The sequence below is a fragment of the Abramis brama genome, assembly GCF_963993115.1.
Source record: "Abramis brama genome assembly, chromosome: 4".
Taxonomy (NCBI): Eukaryota; Metazoa; Chordata; class Actinopteri; order Cypriniformes; family Leuciscidae; genus Abramis; species Abramis brama.
The window spans coordinates 7,629,197-7,652,369 of NC_139966.1; the positions used below are offsets into that span (position 1 = coordinate 7,629,197).

Sequence of the window (23,173 nt, forward strand, 5' to 3'; positions counted from 1 at the left end):
GTCACATTTCAGCACAAATTCCATTCACCAATTTTATTAAAGTTTGACATTAAAGTGTCATTTAGAATAAATAATTTCAACCATTTTAATTTGTTTTCCACTCAGACAGTCAAAATGAATTGTTTTAAACCTACAATCATAACACTTTACAGTCAAGGCCATTTTAATAAAATGCACTTTAACGAAACAAAGCTGAAATGTGCTTATATTATGTGGATAAACTGAGATGAAATAAGATGATATATTCATCATGATAAGGATTCAGTTTTAGTTAATAAATTAAATGGTAGATCTTTCTCTGCAACCACAAACTTATTTTTTCAGCTACAACTGCTCAGTATTTGGTATACAGTAATTATATTTAGATATAAGCCAGAAGCTTTTTATAAAATCTCAGTGGCATTGAAAGAATCTACATTGGGAAACTGCGATTCTTCCTTTGAATCCTTTTATCTTTTCATTTGAATGTGTTTCTGTGTGTGAATTTCTATTTCGTGGGAACGGGACTTTTATTTTGGCGTGACAACATGACGTCATAAGGCTGCGCCGCTCCTGCATCTGTGATTCTGCTGAAGAAAGGTTTGTGTTTTAATCATTTAAAGTGTTTGAATCAATGTAACCAGTTCGGACAATTATATAGATATAACATGTTTTTTTTTATTTATGTAACATTATGTATTTAATAACATTAATGAACATAGTTTTTTATGAGTAGAGTGCATAAATAACATTAATGAACAGTTTTTGTGAGTAAACATGTAGAAAAAAATGCGTCTCATTTCGCTCCCTATATTGTGAATCAGTTCATCATAAACACGCTGTTTGCTCTCTGGAGAGTAATGATAGAGAAACGGAGCTTTTTGAAACCGGTTAAGATTCAAATGAATCAAATGATTCAGAGTTTGTAAGCGCTCGAATCACCGAATCCCGCTGACGACTCCTGCAGTTCACCAGTGTAAATGCAGCAACAACAACACACACATGTGGAGTGACAACTCCTACAAATCAACTGAAAACGTTTTCATCACAGTTTAATCTAGAAATAAATACATACCACATGTAAATCATAATTCCTAAATATTAATTGCCTGTGTAGTCTAATCAGATCATTTAAGTCCATTAACTCTCTCTCTCTGACTCTCTTACCAGTGAACTGAACTACTGAACTAGATCTGATTGAGACGCTCTCAGAGATTTAGTTTTGAGTGTTTTTAGTCTAATCAGATCATTTAAGTCCATTAACTCTCTCTCTCTGACTCTCTTACCAGTGAACTGAACTACTGAACTAGATCTGATTGAGACACACTCAGAGATTTAGTTTAGAGTGTTTTTAGTCTAATCAGATCATTAACTCTCTCTCTGACTGACTCTCTTACCAGTGAACTGAACTACTGAACTAGATCTGATTGAGACACTCTCAGAGATTTAGTTTAGAGTGTTTTTAGTCTAATCAGATCATTAACTCTCTCTCTGACTGACTCTCTTACCAGTGAACTGAACTACTGAACTAGATCTGATTGACACACACTCAGAGATTTAGTTTAGAGTGTTTTTCTTTCTGTTAACTATTCTCCTCTTAAACAGGACAGAGTGTACAAACACACAGAAAAACTCCTGGTGAAGCGACTGAGATCCACGTGACACACTATTATAAAGATGGCGTTTATTAAAGAGGAGAGTGAAGACGTGAAGATTGAAGAAACATTCAGAGTCAAACATGAAGAAACTGAGGAACAAACAGGTTAGTTTGTGTGTTTTACTGTGTGTTTCACTCCTGTCGACCCCACAATGTGTTTCACTTTTTCAACTGAAAACTTCCGTTAAAAGATGTTGTGTAAATACCCCTAAACATTCAGGGGTGCATTTCCCCAAAGCAGGACCGGTGTAGCAGTCGATTCTGTTCCCTACCGGAATTCCTGTTCCTTTTACGCAATCATACTACAAATCATGCGTAGTTGCCCAGTTACCATACGTACCATCAGAACTGAATACGAGCCCTAGACAGTAACACGAGCAAGAAGCGCAACTGGATGTACGGGAAGCCAAAAGGTTAAAAAAGGATTGTATTTTTTCCCGAAATTTAAGCGTTTTTTTTTTTTTTTTTTAAGCGAGTTTTTCCCCATCTGTCAATTCAATCCAGATTATTTCTTTTCAAATTTAAAACGTTATTACCGATTTCAATGTAATGTTTATTAAGGCTTTGATTAGTACAGACAAGCCACTAGCGGAAGACTATTTGAACCACTATCACGTCACAGGTGCTTTTAATGTCACATTTTATGAAAGAAATAATGCTTATTTTGAAAGACTGATTTTCGAGTAGGTTTAACCAAAGTGAAAATGAAGGGAAAAATAAACAAACTCCAAAAACAATGGCTTCATAATTTAGTTATTTATTGCAAGAAGCACATTTGTATTCATCCTCTGTGGATGGATTGCCCACACACTTTAAGTGGAACCATCACCCACAGTCATCACAGGCAATCTGTAAAAAACTAAAAATTAAAAAAATTATAAATATAAATGTAAGAGTAACAATTTTAAAAAAAGGGTTTAAAGCAATGGTCCATTCATGATTATTTTGTGTATGCTACACCAACCAAAAATACTCAGCCATAGTTACCCAAAGAACATCTGCAGAGTCATCAAATGTTTCTGCCTCTCCACAAAAGTGGCACAGGTCACTTAGGTTATCTATGTGGTACAGTAGAACACTAATGAAAGTGATGCACACATCCAAAAGCACGTCAATAACATTCATGAGTTTATAAAGCCATACCAGACTGGCGGAGCAGAGCTAAAGCAATCTCCATTCTGAATCGTGTTATGTCTTGTAGCTCATTGGAGAAGTCAGTTGTGGTGTTTTGCAGAATGTGTTCTGCAAACTGAGGAAGAAACAGGAAAAATTAACTAAGCATCATCCCATTTTAATGAACATTTAATATTTGCTACAATGCTATAATGACACACCTTCAAAGCGAACACACCGCATGAAATAGCATCCCTCTGAAGTGGGTGAGGCAAGCTTTCACACACCCAGTTTGAAACTGAAATACCTTTAGCCATCATCAGGGCTCTAAAAACAAGATTGGTTCTTTCAAGCATACAGTACATATCACACAGTAACACTACATATGATTGTGGTGCATGAAAAATACCTTGTCGTCTCCAAACACTTTCTCTTCTTGAGTTCTGACTCTCCAATTGAGTCAAGCAGAATGTTTTTTTGTTGGGATGGGTGAAAGCAACATGCAAAAATATCCAGACCACACGATAGGGGTATATTATTGCTAATCAGTATTAAGGGGAAAAAGGGAAAACTCAAGTGAAACGTTCTATACCACAAATACTTACAACTAGGAACCAGTGGTGGCCCTCATTTACAATGCCCACTATGACCTCATAGTTTGCTGGATCCAACTAAAAAAAAAAAAAAAAAACACACCATTATATAATATATACACATACAAACGAATGTACACAAAGCCCTGAACAAAATGGGCATTTACACAAGTAATAAAATGCTAAATAAATGATATTTGCAGGACACCTTGAGCCTTTCATGTTTTCCCTTCCACATGTCTGTCATGGCAAACGTGTCCATGTGGAATGCCTTGCCCGGTGTAGTCAAATTGTGCTCCCTCGCTTTCAGGGACAGATATGCATTTATAACCTTTACAAACATTGCAAAATTAAACATTAATACAAAATATTAGCATAGCAGATGAAAGGCTTATCTGTCAAAATCAATGAAATGTTTCCCTCACTCTCCAACTCCCTTCCAGGGCCGATCTGTAGGTCTTTGTAAAATAGTTTATAGGGTCCCACTCTGGAGAGCAGTACACAACTGTTATTTCCAGACCAGGCACTTTTGATACCTATACAGAGGACAACCACAACCAGCATCGCACCTACCACCTCACCAATATATTAGAAATCAGACTAATATTGATCTATTAGAAGATCTGACTTTACATCAATACTTACAGCTATGCACTGTGTCTGTGGGGTCAGCTGGTACCTCTGTCGTCACTGTAGGGGTGTGGGACACAGGAGAGGAAAGTGGCATTTTCATTGATAAGTTCAGTGGAGACAGGGGAGAGGATCTAGTAGTAGAGCCCGACCGATAAAGAATTTTGAAGGCCGATACCAATACAAATATTTGTTGGTTTTAAAATCCGATATTCCGATATATCGGCCGATATATATTATTTATTTTTTTTCATTTCAGAAACGCGCAACAAAACATTAACAGATTTCCCTAACATTAGTTATTTGTAGTTATTTATGAGTTTTAACTAAAATAATATGATAATGCATTTTAAAAAGAAACTTGTTTCTTTTATTGTCACAACAGAACAGAGGAACATCAAAATATATTAAAGTTCTGATAAATAAAATGTATAAAAATACAAACTTAAGATATGAAACGTAAAGTCCTTTGAACAAAAACAACAACAACCAAATCAAAGTTACCAGTTTTAAAAGACTTGGTAAGCTTCATAAATATAACTTTGAATAGGACTGGAGACAAATTCTGTTAAGTTCTGATAAATAACAACAACAGCAAAATATAAATTGCTAACAGTATATGAGGTAGTGTACTGAATCAGTCAATCCTCAATAGCTCCAGTCCAGCAGAGGCAGGTTTTAGTACAAGAATAGTTATTTGTAGTTATTTATGAGTATTCACTAAAATATTATTGTCACAACGGAACAGAGGAACATCAAAATATATTAAAGTTCTGATAAATAAAATGTATAAAAATAGAAACTTTAGATATGAAACTTTTAAAGTCCTTTGAACAAAAACACAATAACAACAACAACCAAATCAAAGTTACCAGTATTAAAAGACTTGGTAAGCTTCATAAATATAACTTTCAACTATACTACTTATAAATTGCTAACAGTATATGAGGTAGTGTACTGAATCAGTCAATCCTCAATAGCTCCAGTCCAGCAGAGGCAGGTTGTAGTACAAGAAGCAAAGTTTCTCTGCATTCTCTCCTTTCAAAGAGCTTCGCCTATCCTCATAAATATTCCCTATGGTGCTGAACACTCTTTCGCTCGCCACAGAGGAGGGTGGACAGGAGAGGTACTGCCTTGCCAAAGCTGACAGTCTGGTGAAACGGTTGGTGATGTGTTTCCACCAATCATATGGATTCCCACTCTTTCTATCAATGACAGGCTCTCTGAAGTACCGTTCTAGCTCTTCGATGATCCCCTCTGGTTCCACTGCCTCACTGGTGGATGGAAGGAGCACAGTGTCATACAGCGAGTCTAAGAGACTTGGTACTTGGTCCTCTGTTCTCGGCCTTTTGGGATCGGTCTCCTCAGATGGAGTTTCCGTGGCAGAATCTGGTGGACTGGTCTCCATAGCCTCTTTTAGCCAGGTTTTCACTTTTACCAGAATTTCTGGTACCAAAGGCCGCTCTTTGTAGCGTGGGTCCAGGACACAGGCAAGCACCACCTCTTTAGCGTGTTTAACTTTTGCAAATCTTTTTTGCAAACTGTCCAGCATGAATTTTCTTGTGGTTTGAATACCCCTGGTGGTTGGTTCCTCTGACTCCAGTAAACGTTGTAACACTGCTAAACATGGTAGAATGCAGGATGTGGATGAGTCCTCTCTGCTGAATTCCAGTGTCACCTCCTCCAGTGGTCCAAGGGTCTCTGCCAGGTTCGACGCAATGGACCATTCCTCTGCTGACAGACATGAGAAATGTCCATGGTCGCTAGCATACGCAGTGATGGCTCTTTTCTGTTCAATCATCCTCACCAACATGTGCAGTGTCAAATTCCACCTTGTCTGTACTGCCTGTATGATCGAATGCTGTGGGAATGCCTCGAATGCCTTGCTCCTCCTGAATTTTAGATAGGCGTTGCTGTGCCGTAACAGAGTGGTTGAAGTGAGTTGCAATTTTCTTCAGCTTTGCCAGAATGTCCACCACCACTCTCTGGGAACTGAGGCCATCATTGATAACTAGGTGCAGTATGTGAGCACTGCAGCTCAGGTCTGGCATCTCAACAAGGCGCATGCCTTTCACCATATTTGCCCCACTGTCCCTGAGTACAAGCATGACCCGCTCCTCATCAATTTCCCATTCTTCAAGCATGGACAGAAATGTCTCTCCAATGTACTGTCCTGTGTGGGACTGTGACAAGGATTTCACGTTCAAGACAAGTTGGACCTTTTTCCAATTCTTGTCAATGAAATGAGCAGTCAGGCTCATGAGTGCCTCATTTGACCCTGACCAACAGTCGGTGGTGAAAGAAATGCTGTTTCCTGCATTTTCAACTGACAGCAGTTTCTTGATTTTGTTTACAACTCCTGTGTAAATCTCATCCATCTTCTTTGTACGAAAAATTTCTCTGTCTTTAATGGGTATCTGGGCTCTGCCTTGGCCATAACCCTTTTAAACCCTGCACCCTCAACAACTGCAAAAGGCAGGATGTCAGTGGCTATCATCTCCATCAGGAGTTTGTCCATTTCTTCAGTTCTTGGATCATTTAGAGTCCATTTTGTGGTTTTCTCTAGCACTTGTTTTAGGGTTGGCTGTGTCAATGATGGAACTTGAGGCTGTGCTTCTTTTTGCGTCTTCTCGTAGATCTCTTTGTGTTTTGATTTAAGGTGTGCCCACAAGTTGGATGGATTTTTAAATTTGAGGTTGCCAGATCCCTGGCTCACAGAGGCTGTACAGATGTTGCATGTGACTGTACCTGATGGGCCTTTTGTGAAATGCTCCCATACTTGACTTCGTCCACCACTTGCCATCTGTCAAAATATAAAGTAAACAAGCCAGGTGAGATATACAAAAAACAACATAACATAAAACGTAACATAAACATACAAATAAAATGATTGCTGCTACAGCCACAACTATTACTACCAGCATTATTATTATTATTATTATTATTGACAGTAATAATTACAAAAAATAATAATGACATTATTACTCTCATCATCATTTATATTATCATTAAACAAGATAAAGGTCACTCCTAAATGTTTGTGTGCGTGTGTAATAATTAGTCCCTACATTGCCTTATAAGCTACCTTATAATTACAATGTCAGCTTGCTTATCCCTTTACCTGCACTTTTTAAATTCTCTCCATCAAGCTACATCAAACCATTTACAATCATCAGTTGCTGCCTGCCTTCTAAAACCTACTATTTAGCGATCTAAATCCATTATGTGACTCGTTAATGCTGCGGCTAAACGACAGTCTGCAACGCACACTTGGCGTCATTGGATTTCACACACGTGTAAAAGAAAAGCTAACTTTTATGCACAAGCTACGTTTGATACTTTTTCTCTATGTCTAAATGTTCACTCCTCGCAAGTCTAACTTACATTTTACAATGCAGGGACTGTAACTAGAGATATGCTAGTTATAAATACAGTAATCATTACTTTATTTAGGCAGAATAAGTTTGTTGTGGTTTCCAAGCTCATTAATGTTAACGTTAGCGGTCTTCCACTGATAGTGGCATTAGCTAGCTTTGTGGTTAGCTAGTCTATGATGAGCCATGATTTAGCAATGGATAACGTCATACTGCAAATTGTAAAACATACATTTTCAATATAACAGGCCAAGGAGAGATTATACGTCTCATTGCTATAACTGTCACGCTGTTAAAGAAATACTTCAGTCACATTGTCAAAAGTTAAAAGGACAGTCAGTCAACTAACTGATGGGGATGTTCTTTTAATTGTTATTCAAGCAATGTATGTCTCGTGACCAACTCACCATGAACACACTTCACTGATGATCTCACTCGCGGATAACTGGTTCTCTCTGCCCGACTCTGGCTGGATCAGCAGGTTGCAGGATGTGTGGCGCGTTATACACGAGTGTTGCCAACAGGGATGGTGTAGAGTGCCCTCTGGTGGACAAACTAAACAACGCCAACACTCATGACATGGTTGAAGGGTGTTTCGGCCGTTTTTTTTTTTTTAAATATTCATTTATCGGCCATTATAAATGCTGATACCGATAGTTTGGAAAATGCCTAATATCGGCCGATAATATCGGCCTGCCGATAAATCGGTCGGGCTCTATCTAGTAGATTGTGTTCCAATTGATAAGTCAATTGGTGAGGATGGAGGTGATGGTGGGGGCTGGTTTTCATGTGACTTGGTGATGGTGGGGTCTACAGGTGTGAGTGAAGGATGTGACGTTTCTTGATGTGCTCTTATGTTGTGGTTCTTGGCTGATTCTATGGGGTATCCTGGGTGTGTCTTCTTTAAATGGTTTGAGGTAGTCAGTGTTTATTTTGGGGAATATCTTGCCATTTTCATCCCTTAAATCTGCGCTTTTTTCTTGCAAATGGATAATTTCATACGGTCCCAACCAGCTACGCTCAAGCTTGCCCCCTTTCCTCTGCTGGCTCCTTATGTTTTTTCGTAGGACCTTCTGCCCTACAAAAAATGGTGCCTGATTTGCCACCTTCTGTCTCCTGTCCTGTTTTGTTCGTACATTTTTTTTTTACAATGCTTTCCATTTTCTCCTTCAGAGAAATAGCCTTTGATATGGTGTCCTCTGCTATCACAGATTCCACTGTGCTGTTGACCTTTTCAGAAACATTGAAGATTGAAGTTATTTCACTAACTTGTAATTGATACTACATGATATTGATATGGAACAATGCAAATTATCACATACCTCATATGTCTCGGGCACCTCAAAAGGATATCGTGCCTCCATGCCGAACATTAAAAAGAATGGTGAGAACCTGGTTGTCAACTGTGTCTTAGTTCTTAGACCAAACATTACCGCATCTAGGTACTCGTCCCATTCTTCTGGTCTTGTGTCCACTAGTTTACACAAGGCTCTGGAGTCATGACCAAAAGAAACTGAAAGTTATGAGTAAACAATTTTCAAAGACACCAATATTTCTCTGAATATTGCATTCTCACAAAGCAACCCGTTAATGAAGGTTCATTTTCCATGAGCCCGTTTGTTTGTGGATGGTATGGGGCACAGAGGCTTCTCTCAACATTGAGGATGGCACAGGGCTCTTCATTGATCTGTTTAAATTCTCGTGCAGATTGAATGCAGTTCATTCAACAAACTACAAACCTGATTTACAAACTCAGTGCCTTGGTCAGCGAGTATTCTCTTTGGTGCCCCAAACCTGTAGAAAAAATGTATAATGCAGCGCGAGACAACATCTGCAGATTTATTTGGAAATGCATATGCCTTGGACCATTTATAGTATAATAGTCAACGAGGACACAAATGTACTCATTTCCCTGGTTTGTTTTGGTGACTTTCCTCACTAAATCCATGCCTAGCAGTTCCAGAGGCGTATCCACCTTAAAATTAAAATAGCACAAAAAATACATTTACATTATGTGAACTCATGAAATACCAGTCTCAAAACCCATGCACATCTGTGGACAAGCTTACACATATTGGGATGTACTTGGGCTCCTGCTTGATGGATAGTCTGCTGAATTGGCACTGGGTACACTGCAAAACCTGATGTTCAGAAATAAGCACATGAGAAATGCATTCCAAAACATAATCCATTTGTATGTTCCACAGCAAAGTTAAAAGGGAATAATTTAGTATTTACCCATTTATCGATGTCCAGCCCCATTCCAGGCCAGTAGAACCGTGCTGAAATGGCAAGCTTTGTTTTTTTCTGTTCCACAGTGTGCTCCGTGGGGACTGGCATGGCATTCTGTGAATATTTGGTTGGCCTCTTTTTGTCCAACAACCACTTTTTTCCTCAAACCCATACTATTTTTTTGAGGAGATGTAGTAAAGTTGGCCATCTATTGAAATAGCTTTGTTGTTAGTAAAATCTAAACAATAACCTGCAAGGACGTTCTTAAGGCCCAATGAAAGAAATATGCTTATTTAAACTGAAATTGCAGGATAGGTAATTTTTTATGTGGAGTTATCTAGAGTTATCTCCACTGTCAAGAATAATGATAATTTAGAATAGATTACTTACCATAAATTTGGAAATTGGAGGAACATCTGCGAATTACATATTTATGGTCTTTTTTTTTATCCCAAATGGGTATGTGCCTTGCGTTTTATAGCTCATGATTTCCTCAACCATTTTTGGATCCATTGTTGGATTGTGCTAGCAAGAATAGAGATTCAGGTGACAATGTTGTGTGGTCATCTCCCCAATTTATAACACCATTTATTAACTTGATTAATTGATTGCTAATTATTGCCCTCTGAAATGGGTAATTAATTACTATTAGAATGTTATGTTGCAACCATGTATCTTGCATGTGAAAAATATTAAAGAAGGTAATAATGGCAATGTATGGTTTTATTCATATTTATTTATTTAGTTTTATTTCATACATGGAACATAAAAGGTGTCACCTGAAAATGTGTTTCCCTTGTGACAATAATATGAGGATTGTTAATACATTTTGTATACTGTTTACAAAGTTGTATATCTTAAACCTGTCATCTCTGACGTTTTGCGATCTTTATAAGTAATAATAAGACCATAATATGAGGCATTGAGTTTGGACATAAACACGGTCAGATAAGGCAATTTGTATGGGCAAAATTCAACTGAATATATTCAGACATAATACAAAAACTATGAACAAGTGCAAGATTAATTCAATTCACAGAAATATTACTGGAGTGTGAGAACCATTTTATTATGCTGCAGTGTAGCAAGACAATTAAATGTTGCGCCAATGCTTTTGGCCTTTTTCGCTTTCCGTACATCCAGCTGTGCTTTGATGCGCATGCGCTGTCAGCAGACACACGGTTGTTGAGGGGGAACAGGAATTCCGGTAGGGAACAGAATCGACTGCTACACCGGCCCGTGGCATAGGAGACAATGGTCAATCAGAGGCGTTTAAGTTAGTCAGATTCCATCCACCGCTCAAAATGCTGGGCTTTCCGAGTTCTTTCTGCACGTTCACGAATCCTTTCATTATAACAAAGTGTTGACACTATGTAAATAAGAGATTAATTATGCAGTGTAGACAGCTTTATTGATTATAACCAGGGGTGCACATAACTATTTTGGTCTGGTTCTCAAAGGAGCACCTGGAGATCTGCTTGGTACTCACACTTCATGCAGCACACTTGTCCTATAAGCTGTCGTCATCACACATGAAATAAGTAGTGCTTTATGTTTTTCAGGCAAATTATAATGTATTCATGTAATTTATACAATTTATCTGTGTTAAACCTATGAAAGTGATTTTCTCTTTCTCTTTTGTTGTTTGATTTAACAAACAGCTGTGGGTATATTTGGCTGCTATCATTTTAAGACAAACGAGGGATCTTACGCATAACGCAGGCTCTGTGTGCGCGCACTAAACAGCGCGCAAGTTCCAGTCTTGTTCTTGTGCTTGATGTTTAAACTGACAGGACTTAAAAACACATGCAAATGATAAACTTTCACTCCACGATGGGTAAACTTTGCAATTAATCCGTGAATCGCATGCGTTCTGAACCGAAACTGCTCAACTAACATACATGCATGACATCTCTCATCCTGTGATGTGACTATTTTGCGGGTACGCAGATAGCGATATTGATACAATTGATATTTAATTTTTTCATGATATTCAATTCACATTTGCTTGTACTGCGCAGTTCTCTGTCTTCGCAAGGTTTAGTGGAAGGTGGTTCTCCTTCATCCAGCAAGAAATGGCTGTCAGACAGGCTGAGATACGATCAGCCACCGTCAGATCATCTAGTTAGAATGAGAGGTAGAGTTGTGTGTGATTGGAATCCATGTTTCTGAATGACAGATCCTAGTGATGACATGTAGAAAAGAGAAATGGTCCCAGCACTGAGCCCTGAGGCACCCCGGTAGCTAGATGTTGCGCCTTAGACACCTCACCAGGAACTTTTTTCCCCCAGACCTGTTGGTGTCTGCGTTTCCACCGCGGTCTAAAGTACCGTGAAGATTAGGCAAATTAGTCAGAAGAGAGACATATTGTTTTGACAAGTATAATAAATTCTGTAGTCTACCCCTTACATGGCCTGGCAAGTGACATTAATCTAAAAACGCATAAGAATAACTCCCCTAACATGGTTAGAAAACACTGAGCCAGCTGCAGAACGAGAAAATGCCATAGCATGATCAGAATAGCCTACGGAAGCCCTGAACCGCAACGAAAAACAAAAAAAGAAATCCTTAAAAAAGAAAGTCGAGATTAAAGTCGAAAAGCATTTCGAGATTAAAGTCGAAAAGCATTTCGAGAATAAAGTCGAAAAGCATTTCGAGAATAAAGTCGAAAAGCATTTCGAGAATAAAGTCGAAAAGCATTTCGAGAATAAAGTCGAAAAGCATTTCGAGAATAAAGTCGAAAAGCATTTCGAGAATAAAGTCGTAAAGCATTTCGAGAATAAAGTCGTAAAGCATTTCGAGAATAAAGTCGAAAAGCATTTCGAGAATGAAGTCGAAAAGCATTTCGAGAATGAAGTCGGAAAAACATTTCGAGAATGAAGTCGAAATATTTAGAGAATGAAGTCGAAAGTGTACGAGAATACAGCCTTCCATAGAAGTTGCGTGTGTGCTTGCCGTTGTTTCACATTGCTGCACAGGCATTCATAACGGTGCGCGTCCATTGGCGCAGAGCGAGTGTTTCAAATTCATTACTCGTGTGTGTGTGTGTGTGTGTGTAAAGAAATGTGCTTGTGAAGTCGAACTGCCTCGGACATGGATCTACCCAAAATAATAGCCTTTTACTTTTATCTGGGCTTTCATCAAAAGGAAATTCTACAGGTGCCAATCTACCAACATGGCATTAGACTTCCATTATAGAACGTTATAAAATATACTGCGCCGGAATAGACTTTATGACACATTTCAGACTAGATGGAGATATCCAGCTTTATGAATGAATGAATGAATGAATGAGGCATTTATATAGCGCTTTCATATGTCTACTGTAGGCCTACACTCAAAGCGCTTTACAATCATATCAGGGAATCTCTCCTCAACCACCACCATTGGTTCCTCATTATATCTGAGGAAATCACGGGATCCGGCCAAATGATTGGACACATACACACACATTACATGAGTAATGAATTGGAAAGACGCGCTCTGCGCCAGTGGACGCGCACCATTATGAATGCACACACACTTGGTTGTCGCCGCTTCATGGTAGGTGCGCCGTATATTTTTCTGCTTTTTTGTCCTTTGACAATCACACCTATGATCACATGTTTTGTGTTTATTCTCACACCTGCAGTTCAACTAATGCTCACAAATCTGTTTTAAAAACAGTAAAGCTCTTTTCATGCAGTCATGATTTTATAATGTGTCATGTTTATCAAAATAAAACTGATATAAAATAACATAGACACCACTACATTGATAGTATAGGCTTATTTTGAACTGTATTCTTGTATATACAAACACTGTATTAAGCAGTACTTTGTATTTGCAGTCTGTGTATTTGACAAATATTGCATATTTCACCTCAGCTGTGATAAAGTATGCAAACACAGCGCGAATGTCACTACGGGAAGCAGAAAGTGTCCGACTTCATGTTTCTGTTTTCAGCTCCTCCTCGCCTGCACAACTCTCGCCGATCGGTTTCATCCAGACGCAGCCGATGTCCAACACATCTAAACACTAGTAGTAACAGCAGCGGCAATTACCTGTCACTATAGTGGCCAAGCCCTTAATTATGCAGAACTTATATTCTTAACTTATTATATAGAACTTGCTTAATATAATTTATACGGATGAGAACCGACTGAAGCTAGTGAAATGCCAAGAAGCTCCGGAGAAGTTGATGCGCCTAATGTTTTCTCTTTTGAAAGAGGAACGCCTACTGATTCTCTGTTTAATGTATCAAAAATAATAATATAATAATAAAATAAAAGTGTGAAAATTTGCATTTAGAAAAAGTGCAGACAGATTCATTGAAGTTATTGAATGAGTATAGGAGATCATAAGTCTGAGTGGACATCCATGACATGCGGAGTCCCTCAAGGCTCAATTCTTGCGCCACTCCTGTTCAACCTGTATTTGCTCCCAATGAGCCAAATAATGAGAAAGAACCAAATTGCTTACCACAGCTATGCAGACGACACACAGATTTACTTAGCCCTATCGCCTAACGATTACAGCCCCATTGACTCCCTGTGCCAATGCATCGATGAAGTCAACAGTTGGATGTGTCAAAACTTTCTTCAGTTAAACAAAGACAAAACTGAAGTCATTGCGTTCGGAAACAAAGATGAAGTTCTCAAGGTGAACGCATACCTTCACTCTAGGGGTCAAACAACTAAAAATCAAGTCAGGAATCTCGGTGTGTCAATAGAGTCAGACCTTAGTTTCAGTAGTCATGTCAAAGCAATAACTAAATCAGCATACTATCATCTGAAAAATATTGCAAGAATTAGATGCTTTGTTTCCAGACAAGACTTAGAGAAACTTGTGCATGCTTTCATCACCAGCAGGGTGGATTATTGTAATGGACTCCTCACTGGCCTTCCCAAAAAGACCATAAGACAGTTGCAGCTCATACAGAACGCTGCTGCCAGGATTCTGAGCAGAACCAGAAAATATGAACATATCACACCAGTCCTCAGGTCTTTACACTGGCTCCCAGATTGATTTTAAAGTATTACTACTGGTATTTAAATCATTCAATGGCCTAGGACCTCAATACATTGCAGATATGCTCACTGAATATAAACTTAACAGATCACTCAGATCATTAGGATCATATCAGCTAGAGATACCAAGGGTTCACTCTAAGCATGGCGAGTCTGCTTTTAGCTATTATGCCAGCCGCAGCTGGAACCAGCTTCCAGAGGAGATCAGATGTGCTCCTACTGTAGTCACTTTCAAATCCAGACTCAAAACACTTCTGTTTAGATATGCATTTACTGAATGAGCACTGTGCCACTGTTCGTCCGAATGTTTGTACTGTATTTTATTTTATTTTTCTAAACTGTTTTAATTATTCTTATTTCTTTTATTATTTTAATTTCTTCTATGTAAAGCACTTTGAATTGCCATTGTGTATGAAATGTGCTATATAAATAAACTTGCCTTGCCTTGCCTTGCCTATTGCAGAGAGGAATTCCTTTGAACACAGTAATAGGATGGCCTTTAGCATTGAAAGTGGCGCTTACAGGTTCAGCACCGTGTAAAGCGACTGGAGCTCTGCTGACAAGAGCTTTAGCAGAATGATGCAGAGTGACCGTGAGAACTACAAACTGCACAAGTCAGAGGTTTTTGGCTGCCAAAATGATGTAACAGCAGTTCAGTGTCCGTAACGGACCGGTCTAATTTAGTGTTAGTTAGCGTTAGGGGTGTAACGATACACCGATATGGATCGATGCATCGATATAACGTCTAACGATACGATGCATCGATTCCACACTTAAAATATCGATATACACCTTTATTTTGCCACTCTCCACATTCTCACGTAACATCCTTCCGCCAAAGCGCACATTTTCGTTTACTCACCAACCGCCTGCCGGTGTGTAACGTTAATCTCCTCATCTGAAAAAGACGCCTGACAAGACTGACTGAACCCTAAACAAGTTTTTTTCACAAAAGTCGGTATTGTCCGCTGTCAAGGCATCGCGAGTTCATGTTTTACAGCAGAAACAGACAAGCAGTCGCACCCTTGTTGGTGAACACAACACGATAAGTCCGTTTTAGCGACTCAGCGCGCAGTATTCAGGTCAGATGTCACTTTGAAAAGACGCGCTGGCTAAGAGGAGTTTCGTCAAAGCTGACTAAAAGTGGTCGAGGATGGATAATTTCAATGAACTCGTGATATCTTCTTCAGGGCGTTAAAGAAAAATAAAACCTGAAACATTTTCACGGAACCTTACAGCTCGTTTAGTGGTGAGGGAAAAGCTCCCTCTACTGCATGTACATTATCACAACAACAAAGTTTGTTAGGTGTCTATGTCAGCTGAGGAGATTAACGTTATGAAGATTAACCGAGTGTTGTATTATTTATCATAGCAATTACTTGGTTTTGTTTGACTCAGAAAGATGAAATGTTAATGTATCTGCTCTGCTAAAAAAAAATGTTTTTTAACATATTAAAGCATACTTTCAATTAACTTTAATTTTGTAATTTACCTGTATTTTTTAAGTTATTATTATTATTAATCAAAACAACCCAGCTGCAGTTTATTACTTGGATGCACAATAATAATAAAGAAAATGAACAAGAACGAGTACTTGCAAATGACCACTTCTGTTATAAATGTCCCAATTGGGAGAGGGTGTGCAATTTTCAAAGAGTTTAATTAAACGTTCATGTTATATATTTTGATTGCATTTGTGAGTTAATAAAAACATAACTGGTTGTGTGAACATAATATCTAAATATCGATTAATCGATTGATATAGCCCTGAATCGAATCGAATCGTATCGTGGAATTTTTTGAAGTATCGGAAAATATCGTATCGCTGGCTGAGAGAATCGATATCGTATCGTATCGTGATAAACTGTCCGATTTACACCCCTAGTTAGCGTGATAAAAGAGCCCGATTTGCAGAGAAAGATCTGTGATATTCATAAAATAATGTGCCCTCATTTGTTTGATTAAAGTCTGAAATCAGTGCTAGGTATAAATCGAGATCTTCCCGGCGATTGGGAAATGTTTGGCAAATAACGTCTCTGTAAATGCCGAAGGCAATAACAAATTCAGAAAAGGAATGGTCTGGGATCAGCAGTTTTTAAGAAAACTGCCACGTCACCGCAGTCCACCATTTGTCGCTCTGCCGCTGGTGAAGGAAACAGCAGAGTAACCAAGGTAATATATTTACCTTGAATGAAGTTTGATCTTAGTAGAGGGGACACGTTAACAGTGGCTGGTGGAACAAGTGCCTACTGAAAACTTGAGAACCGCCATGCGCTGGCTTCCTACACACGGTTCTCGCTCTGCTCGGGCCTGGGGCTCGAGAACGTGTGGCCGCCAGAGTCGTTGAGATCAGAATCAACGATATGTATGCTCACCGAAACCTGGCAACAACCCAATGACGACTTCTCCCTCAACCAAGCATCCCCCCGGCTACAACTACATCTGCAAACCCCACCCATCCCGCCGTGCCGGTAGCCTCGCCGTTATTTTCAATAAGAAATTCCGGATTGCAGAACTCACCCTCCCCTCAGTATCGTCATTTGAATATCTTGCCTTCACAGCTCTTTCCTCCTTGACAGTCATCCTCATTTACCGGCCACCTAAACCAAATCCCTCCTTCCTCCTGATTTTACTGAACTCTTTACACTAGTCTCATCTCTGTCTTCACATATGCAATTACTGGGTGACTTAAACATCCACATAGACTCCCCCACCTGCAAGCTGTAATCAGAATTCACCATTTTACTGGACAACTTCACTCTCACCCAACATGTCACATTCCCAAACCATGAAAAAGGACACATCCTTGACCTGGTCTGCTCCACAAACCAACCGGTGCTCGACCTCCATCCATGCCTCTTTCCCCTCTCTGATCACAAACTGATACGGTTCACCATCTATTCTCCAAACCCACGCTGCCGCCGCCTCATAAAAATCACCTTCCGCAACCTTAAATATATCGATCCCCACCATCTCTCTGACCTGCTCTCCACCACTCTCAACCCTCACCTCACCTGATGATCTCACAAACCACCTCAACTCCACCTTGTCTACCTCCCTCAACACTCTGGCCCCCCTCAAAACAAAAACCGTCACTTTTGACACCTCTTCACCATGGTACACACCTGCACTCCGGAAATTGAAACAAACTGGCCGCCAACTTGAATGTCTGGCAAAAAAATAATCTCTCACAGTCCACCATGAAGTAGGGTTGTTCCGATTCCGATACTAGTATCGGAAATGCCGCCGATACCAATAAAAATTCTGGCATCGGTATCGGCGAGTGCATCTACCCATCTACCGATCCGATACCATTTTATTAAACAATACCTAGTTATGCACGCTATCTTTGCTTAACGCTGCAAACGGAGATCAATTCTTCTTCGCTGTTCTAAACAGTGGTTGCTTGTGGCAACACAGGAAGTTGTGCTGTTAGAGCAGCGAAGAAGAAATGAAAACGCAAATTTTCAAATGTAGGCGCGCAGCAAGCGCATAATGTAAGAGACGCTGGCGCCCAACATCAAATGGCAAACGTAATGAAAACGGAACAAAACTGCGCTACTCGTTATTTTGTGCTTCACGGACCATTAAACAGTTCACGGACCATTAAACAGTTCACGGACCATTAAACAATGCAGCGCGAGCCGATCGTGATCAAGCTACACTGTTACTACACAGCGCTAAGAGATCCAGTAAAGAAAGCATTTGAATTCGCCACTGAAGTAACTTAATAACATCGCTGCGAGATCTAGTGAGAAGCATTCACATTCTCCGTTATTAATGGATCAAACAGCGCTGACGTGGAAACCAGGAACATTGTGCTTTCAAGTAACGTTACGTTGGTTTTATTTTGACATTATGAATAAAATTGCTGCCCTCCAATGTTAATCTGAAATAAAATAAACCTTAGTTTATAACTAACGTTACTAAAATATTACATTTTATTTTTTTATAAGGAGCTGTTTTTGTTTTATGTCAAGTAGGCTATAGCTCCATCATTGCTCGAAGTAAAAAATGATCATACTTTATGATGTTAGTTTTAATAAAAAATAAAAAATGTAAATCAAGGAAATTTCTCTGCCATTTCTTTCTTTTTGCTGTATTGAAAACGTACCGAACCGTGACACCAGTGTATCGTATTGAACCGAACCGTAAATTTTGTGGACCGTTACACCCCTATTATTCATATATCATTTTTTAGATTCCTAGATTTATTTGTTGCACTTTTTTATATAGTTATATTGTAAAACTAAAATACCTTTTATAAAATAATTCTATTAATTCATACAGAGCTAGTATGAATTGCAGCTGTATAGATACACACCCAGGTATCGGATTAGTACTTGGTATCGGCCGATACCCTGAGTCCAGGTATCGGAATCGGTATCGGGAAGGAAAAAAGGGTATCGGAACATCTCTACCATGAAGCCTATAAACTCAACCTTATTGCCTACAAAGACGCCCTCATTGCTGCCAAATCTGCCTACCTGTCCACCATCCTCACCAACCTCTGTCAAAACCCCAGAACCCTCTTCTCTACAATAAACAACCTCATCAAGCCTCGGATCAACACCCTCCCTACCTCTACTCCAGATCTCTGCAACTCATTCCTACACTTTTTCGCGGACAAAATCAACATAATTTACCAATCTCTATCCCCTGTATCTGACCTCCCAGTATCTACTCCGGCACCTACCATGGCCCCTCTTCTCCCAATCCTTCCTTCCTTTCAAACAGATTTATTCTTCCCCAAGGCTCCGTACTCGGCCCCCTCCTCTTCATCATCTACATCTTCCCCCTTGGTCAGATACTCCGCCACTTCAATGCCGATGACACCCAGATCTACTTCAGCACCAAATCGCCCCACAATCCTCCCATCTCCCACATCAACTCCTGTTTGTCAGCTATTAAAACCTGGATGCAACACAACTTCCTCAAACTCAACAGCTATAAAACAGAATTCCTCCTCATAGGCTCTAAATCCACACTCAGCAAAACCAATAACCCCACTCTCACCATCGACGGCACCATTGTCTCCTCATCTCCCCAGGCCTGCAACCTTGGCGTGATCTTTGATTTCACCCTTGAGCCACACACCCGTCATGTCATCAAAACCTCCTTCTTTCATCTCCGCATCATCACCAAACTTAGACCCTCTCTCACACCCCCTGCTGCTGAAAGAATCATTCACGCCTTAATCTTCTCCCGACTGGACTACTGCAACTCACTTCTCCTTGGCATCAGCTCTACCTACATCAAACAACTCCAACTGGTCCAGAACGCAGCTGCCTGACTCATTATGGTAAATGGTAAATGGACTGCATTTATATAGCGCTTTCACAGACCTATGGCCACCAAAGCGCTTTACATAGCCTCACATTCACCCATTCACTCATCCATCACCCATCACACACCGACGGCGGTGTCAGCCATGCAAGGCGCCACCCAGCTCGTCGGGAGCAGCTGGGGTTAGGTGTCTTGCTCATGGACACCTCGACACTTGGTCAGGTGGAACCGGTGATTGAACCACCAACCTATCGGTTTGTAGACAACCTACATGAACCACTGAGCCACTGCCGCCCCAAAAAAAAGCCACTGCCGCCCTCATTACCCGCTCCAAATCCTGGCACCACATCACTCCAGTCCTAAAACAACTCCACTGGCTTCCTATCTCCCACCAGATCACCTACAAAACTCTGGTCCTCACTTACAAAGCCCTCCACCATCTGGCCTCCTCATACCCCAATGACCCCTACCAACCCTCACGGTCCCTCAGATCCACCTCAGCCGGTCTACTTTGCATCCTCAAGTCCAACCTCCGCAGTTTTGGGGACAGAGCCTTCTCCAGGGCAGCTCCCAGGCTCTGGAACTCCCTCCCCCAAGAGATCCGCACCTCTGAGTCCCTCACCATCTTTCAGTCCCGCCTCAAGACCCATTTCTTCACCTCTACCTTTGTTTTTTTTTCTTTGTTTTTTTCTTATTATTGTAAGCTCGTTCATCCCAAAACCGGCATCCGACCAGCGCGGAAGGTATTTCATCTGACTCCATAAATGAAAAGGTTTTAATGATATCTTTGGATCATTAATTGTGAGCGAATGTTTGACTATACCTTTTTACTCTTTAATGAAAATAATGTCAAAGTCAGTTAGAATAATCAAATGTAACAATTTATTATGTCAGGTAAATGTATCATGCCAATTTCATAATCAATTCAAAGATAATCGATACAAAACATCAAATGCTATGAGATGCAACCCAACATTAAGAAATACATGAGGCTAAGAGGTCTCCCTCTCAGCCTCACGGGCGAATCTGAGTTACAGAAAAGGCCCCGAATTCCCTGCTGCATTTCATTATATAGACAAACCTTTCACATGGAAACATGTACTAACAAAAGAAATTTGCATTCAGAGGTTGCACCTTTTGAGGGTGTGTGACCATTTGTTAGGAGATCATCTTTCTTTGTCTGCCAGTTATCTTTAAACTCTTAAAAACCTTATTACATTTGGTTTTACTTATTTGGAAATAAGACATTTGTACCAGTCGCACTGTGACATTTTAAATGATACCAAACATGTATAAAACTGGATGATAATTGTTAACATTAAACCATATGGATTTCTGGGTGATTTACATGTGGTCTCAGCATGAGAGAGGGGAAGTGGGGAAGAGGGGGAGAGATGTATTCTGAGGTGAGACTTTGCCTCTTCAAATGGTGAGTTCAAATGGTAATTTCCAAAGAGGTCCTTTGTTCTCTCGGGATCTGGTTCGCTCTTCAACCAGACTGTCCGGTATTTCCTAATTTCTTAATTCTTACATTATCTACCTGCCCTGTAAAGCGACTTTGAGTTTGTGAAAAGCGCTATATAAATTCAATTTATTATTATTATTATTATTATTAGGTTCCGATATAACAGGTTACACCTTTGTTAGTTGTTTAGTGGATATTGGATTCAACATACGTGTTGTAGGATGTTTTGTTTTACATGTTTAAATGTGTTCATGTCTCTGTGCCATTAAACTGGTGTTAACTTGATTTGTTTCTTTTTACCCTAGACCTGATGGAGCTGAAACAGGAGAGTCAAGAACTGAATGAAATGAATGAGAAATATTGTGATTTCATGACTGGGGAGAAATCTTTTAGTTGTTCACAGACTCATAAAACAGAAACTAGAAACCCCCAGATGAGAGTTCACTCTGGAGAGAAGCCTTTGACCTGCCAACAGTGTGGAAAGAGTTTCAGTCGAAAAGACAGCCTTAAAGCCCACTTGAAAATCCACGCTGGAGAGAAGCCATTCATATGCCCTCAGTGTGGAAAGGGGTTTACACAGAAAAAAACCCTTGATGTTCACTTGAGCGTTCACACTAGAGAGAAGCCTCACACCTGCCAACATTGTGGAATGAGATTCACACTACAAGCAAATCTTACGACTCACATGAGAATTCACACCGGAGAGAAACCCTTCATATGCCCTCAGTGTGGAAAGAGTTTCAGATATAATGAAAGCTTTAATCATCACATGAGGATTCACTCAGGAGGGAACTGTTTTACATGTAATCAGTGCGAAAGGAGTTTCACAGACATGAATCAACTTAAGAATCATGTAAAAATTCACACTGTAGTGAAGCCTTACATATGCCATCAGTGTGGAAAGAGTTTCAAACACCGAGCAAACCTTGAGGATCACATGAGAATTCACACTGGAGAAAAGCCTTTCACCTGCCCTCAGTGTGGAAAGAGCTTCACGGTTAGGGGAAGCCTTAGGATTCACATAAGCGTTCACACTGGAGAGAAGCCTCACACCTGTCTTCAGTGTGGAAAGAGCTTCAGGGTTAAAGGAAGCCTTAGAAGTCACATGAGAGTTCACACTGGAGAGAAGCCTTACAAGTGTCTTCAGTGTGAGAAGAGTTTCAAATATCACTCAGACCTGAAACGGCATTTAAAAACTCATTCAGAAAAGAAAATGTTGTTTTCCTCGGTGTGACAAGAGGTTTAGAAAAAGGAGAAATTTCAAGAATCATCTGCGCATTCACTCTGGAGAAAGACGATTCAGTTGTGATCCGTGTAATAAAAACATCACGCTTACAAATACATAAATAAAAATACATAAAGTCATGTAAATGTGAGACCCTGTTTGTGTTCTTTGTTGTTGTATGTAGTTTTTAGCGGCCTCTAGCGGTGATGTTTCAGATTGCAACCAATAAGTTTACAAGCGCGTGCTCTTACGCGTGCTCGAATTTATGAGCGAGCACTGTGGGTACCGGCCAGACTGAGACGCAACACACAAAGCATCCCACAACATGCTGGAAACTCAGGTAAACTCCCACTGCAACGTTACAATAATAGGCTACTTTTATCAGCTTGACGTTGAACTAATGCTCCATGCTCGTACTATGATAAGTAGGCTATGGAACCCTATCAACCGTGCTGAATTTTGCCACTGCAAGCACCACTTCACATTTTCTTCAGGAAATGTACATTCTAGGTTTGTAGATAAGGTTTCTCCATGATTCAAATGCCCTGCCGATGTTGATCCGTGTTTTTTACCCGTCTGGCCTTACGAGCTTCAGCAGAAAAAACTTTTT

The 23,173-nt window shown here is 39.9% G+C and overlaps 1 protein-coding gene across 1 annotated transcript; it reads left to right on the forward strand.

Annotated features, from left to right (window-relative positions):
* Positions 1 to 516: 516 nt before the first annotated feature.
* On the forward strand, positions 517 to 22,706 carry LOC311081616 (uncharacterized protein). Its single transcript, XM_084112188.1, has 3 exons — positions 517 to 579; positions 1,585 to 1,741; positions 21,644 to 22,706. Exons 2-3 carry the CDS (start codon positions 1,657 to 1,659, stop codon positions 22,570 to 22,572), a joined length of 1,014 nt encoding a protein of 337 aa, XP_083968314.1. The 5' UTR covers positions 517 to 579; positions 1,585 to 1,656; the 3' UTR covers positions 22,573 to 22,706.
* The last annotated feature ends 467 nt before the right edge of the window (positions 22,707 to 23,173 follow it).

Bases quoted from the DNA above. Each gene is read 5' to 3' on its own strand.
- LOC311081616 (XM_084112188.1), top strand. From the start codon at position 1,657: ATGGCGTTTATTAAAGAGGAGAGTGAAGACGTGAAGATTGAAGAAACA. The intron at 1,742-21,643 runs GTTAGTTTGTGT...TTTTTACCCTAG, and splicing joins AGAAACTGAGGAACAAACAG to ACCTGATGGAGCTGAAACAG.